Source organism: Parasteatoda tepidariorum, chromosome 11 (genome assembly GCF_982258835.1).
Source record: "Parasteatoda tepidariorum strain Cologne lab strain chromosome 11, Ptep-v5.0, whole genome shotgun sequence".
Lineage (NCBI taxonomy): Eukaryota > Metazoa > Arthropoda > Arachnida > Araneae > Theridiidae > Parasteatoda > Parasteatoda tepidariorum.
This window is the reverse complement of record NC_141765.1, coordinates 100,953,531-100,957,223: the sequence shown is the minus strand read 5'-3', so window position 1 is coordinate 100,957,223 and position 3,693 is coordinate 100,953,531. Positions and strand designations below refer to the sequence as shown.

At 35.0% G+C, this 3,693-nt stretch overlaps 1 protein-coding gene across 1 annotated transcript; it reads right to left on the bottom strand.

The window, feature by feature from the left end:
* Nucleotides 1-513: 513 nt before the first annotated feature.
* On the bottom strand, nt 514-1,707 carry LOC147802036 (uncharacterized). Its single transcript, XM_087154557.1, has one exon. It carries the CDS (start codon nt 1,705-1,707, stop codon nt 514-516), a length of 1,194 nt encoding a protein of 397 aa, XP_087010683.1.
* Nucleotides 1,708-3,693: the final 1,986 nt, after the last annotated feature.

Below are 3,693 nucleotides of genomic sequence, written 5' to 3'. Positions count from 1 at the left end.
AATGAGTGTTTTCTCCTGTATTCATAATGCATAAGCGATGATCGTCAATAAATTTCTCAATTATGAGTCCTCTACTATTGGAATCAGAGCTTCCCCAAATAGGGCTATGGCCGTTAAAATCTCCCAATATTATAAAGGGTTGCGGAAGTTGAGAGATCAAGTTATCTAAATCAGTTTGAGACACGTTATCTCGAGGAGGGAGGTAAATGCAACAAACTGTAAGCAGAAATTGAATGGAAATTTGAACAGCAATTGCTTGTAAATGAGTGTTAATTGTGATTGTATGGGATGGATATACAATGGAAGTCATGATCATGACTCCACCACAAGCTTTATTATTGTCTGTATTGTCTTTTCTAATTACATTATAGCCGCGAAGTTTGGTTGTTTGATTTGGCTTTAAGGAGGTTTCTTGAATACAAATGCAACATGGTGCGAATTTATTAATAATGTCAATGACGTCGGGTTTCGTAGAGTTAAAGCTTCTGCAATTCCAGGATATTATTTTGGCCATTACCTTTTAATTTTAAGTTTTGTATTTTTCGGACAGAGGTTTGGTGGAGTATCCAACCCTACATCGATTTGCATTTGTGGGTTTGGAAGTTCATCTGCAGTATTTTCATCTGTGCTCATTGCATCAGATTGGGAACATTGATGTTCTTGCTGATCTTTAGATTGTTTTAGTTTGTTTTTATGAAATCTGTTTTGCCTGCTTTTTGGTATGTATTTGTGTTTGGAAACTAATGGAGACTGGGTTAGTTTCTGTTGTAGTACACTTACTAATTTTGGAGTCAATTTCAAGTATTTTTGTTTTTCTGAAGTGCTTTGTGAAGGTGTTATAGATTTTTCAATATTTTGTGTTTGTCGATGAGATTGGGAAGATATTGTTTTTGATTTGCTAGCTGTTTGTCTTGGTGATAGAGTTTTTAGTTTTTCATTATGTGGCTCTGTTTCATTGATATCATATTGGATGCCAATAGATTTTGTACTTTTTGTGTTAGAAACTGCGGCAGCATATGAAATATTTTGTCGGGGCTGGGAATTCAGGAATTTAGCTTTAGCTTCAGTATACGATAAGTTTTGTAATACCTTTATGTTTAGAATTTGTTTTTCTTGTTTCCATTTCAGACACTGACGAGAATTAGCAGAGTGTGGTTCGTTACAGTTTATGCATTGCTCAGGGAGTGTACAGGTTTTAAATGTATGATTAGGTTGACTGCAACGCGAACATGTTTCTTTTCCTCTGCAGTTGTTGGTTGAGTGACCGAATTTCTGGCACTTGAAGCAGCGCAATGGATTTGGTATATATGGTCTCACTTTGCAATTGATATAGCCTACTTTAATGTCGGTAGGTAGCGTGGCTGAGTTAAATGTCAAGATTAAGTGTTGAGTAGTTATAATGTCATTGCCTTTTTTAATAGTTATATGGAGAGCATCGATTACATCTTGATTAGAGAGTCCTTGAACGATATCAGTAACAGAAAGGTCTTGAAGAGATTTAACAGTGATAACACCTTTGGATATGTTTAGAGAATTATGAGGAGTTACAATGATAGGAATATTGTCTATTTTATTTGATTTCAGAAGAGACATAGTTTGCTTATTAGAAACTGTTTCGACTAGTAAATCGCCAGATGGCATTTGACGCACATTTTTCGGATTTCCTATTTGTGATTCTAGAAATTTTTGTACTATAAATGGGGACATGGTGGAGAGTTTCTTTTCTGGTGAGCTAAGTATTAAGAATCTAGATTTTGCAGCATCAAAGTTTGGACATTTGGAAAGATCAAATCTAGGTGGATATTTGTTGAGACTGGGTGAAACACCAGTTGAAACCATAGCAATAGATAATTTTCGTCTGAACACTCTCACGCCCACCACCGAGCCCAACAAGGGGGGTAGAAACACCGGCTCTGAACACCTCAGCCTCGGTGCTCTGCCCAGAGTAGTGTCAGATATAGTACTACACCAGGGGAGTGTGTATCCGCCAAAACTATCAGAGTTCAGGGGCACTCTCCTTATGCAGCGCTAGTCCCTAGCAGGATGCTAAGCATGCCCTACCAGCCGGTTGAAAGGGAGGGGGACCTAACCTCCTTCCACTCGTCTACAGTGAAGCTCGGGCCAAAGAGTACGCAGTCTACCAACTCCGAGATTGAAATGCCCCCTTGGGCGCCACACTCGTATGAGCGAGCAGACAGGTAGCTCCAGGCTCCCGTTTTCCACCTTACGAGACGCAGCACACGGCAAACGTGCTGGTCAGCAAAAGCTAACGTTGTTAGTCTGTAAGCTTTAGAGAAAAATTGGTTACTTAAAATAAATAGGTGAAACATGATAAATCAGGAAACCTGACAAAAACAGTAAAACACAAACAAAAATCTGAAGATCTGTAAATGATAAAGTGTTTTTGAATGAAATGAAATAACATTCGCTCACTAGGTCATTATAAATATTTGATAAAAAGTCGGAAACTCAAAACAGGACCGTCGCAAGAGAGAAATGGAAAAATGCTCAGGTCCGGCTCGGGGCCCCGGGTGCGCCGTACCCGTCACACAAGAGTGTGCCCCTGGGGGGATATATTTTTAGAAATTAATAGATGATTCAGCATATTCAGTATAAAATTTGATTATTCAGCATATCTATTTGGATATTATAAAAACATTTTCAGTAATATTGGTATTATAATATTGCAAATATTTCTTTTTTAATTCATCATAAGCTCATCACGTGTAAGACTCTATGGAAAATCGGGCAACCTCCAGCATGTGATAATTCATAATGAAACAACTACAAACTTTTTTTAAACTCCATATTAGCTATTAAAGGTTTAAAATGTATCAAAATACTTCAAAATGAAACAACTTCTTTTATTAATTTAATAAATGAATGTAATAAAATTCATTATCTCTTTAACGTTTCAATGAAATATGAAACAAATGAAGTATGAAACCAAAAATTACAGTTTTTTTAATCCTATTTTAATGTGCTTATTAACAATTACAATCGGTCGTGTTTTACAGCTGGTACAGGAATTTGTGATTTATAAATTCCAGATGTACCATTTTCTCATATTTGAATCCTACCAGCCCTTTTTACGCGTATTTTTTTTTTCCTGAATAATTTAAATCAAGCAATTTTTATCTCACTGGGAAATTATTCAAAATGTTTAACTTTTTTTTTTACTTTCTCATCGAAGGTAATTAATTTCGTGTCAAAACAATACCATCGAATTTTCAATGAATTTCCTACTACTCTCGCTTACTGGTTTTACAACAGGAAGATTTTATACTGCCTCTAGCAACTGCTATTTCAATACTATATTTAATTTATTTCTTCACTTTAGCATATGCTTCACAATCTATTTCCAACTGAAGGAGATTTTTTGTATATAAGTTGAATGAAGTATTTTATATTTCCACCAAAATCATCTTTTTGTATAATCTGGCAAAAAAGTATCTATATTTTGCTCAGTTATTCCCGTGGTAATTATTATTTTTGCTTTGTAATTTTCTCATAAAATTGAATATAGGTTTAGATTAAGGAAGAACATTCCTACTACATCCTAAATAAGCATTTTTGAGAAATAAATAGAATTGTAATTTAATATAAGAAAATATGTCTTTATATTTAGCCTTCATATTCATATATCATGTGCAAAATTTAATTAAAAAAAAGGCACTACCACCACGAATGAGA

What these genes read in the sequence shown, in the direction of transcription:
- LOC147802036 (XM_087154557.1), bottom strand. Translation starts at nt 1,707, where the DNA reads ATGTCCCCATTTATAGTACAAAAATTTCTAGAATCACAAATAGGAAAT.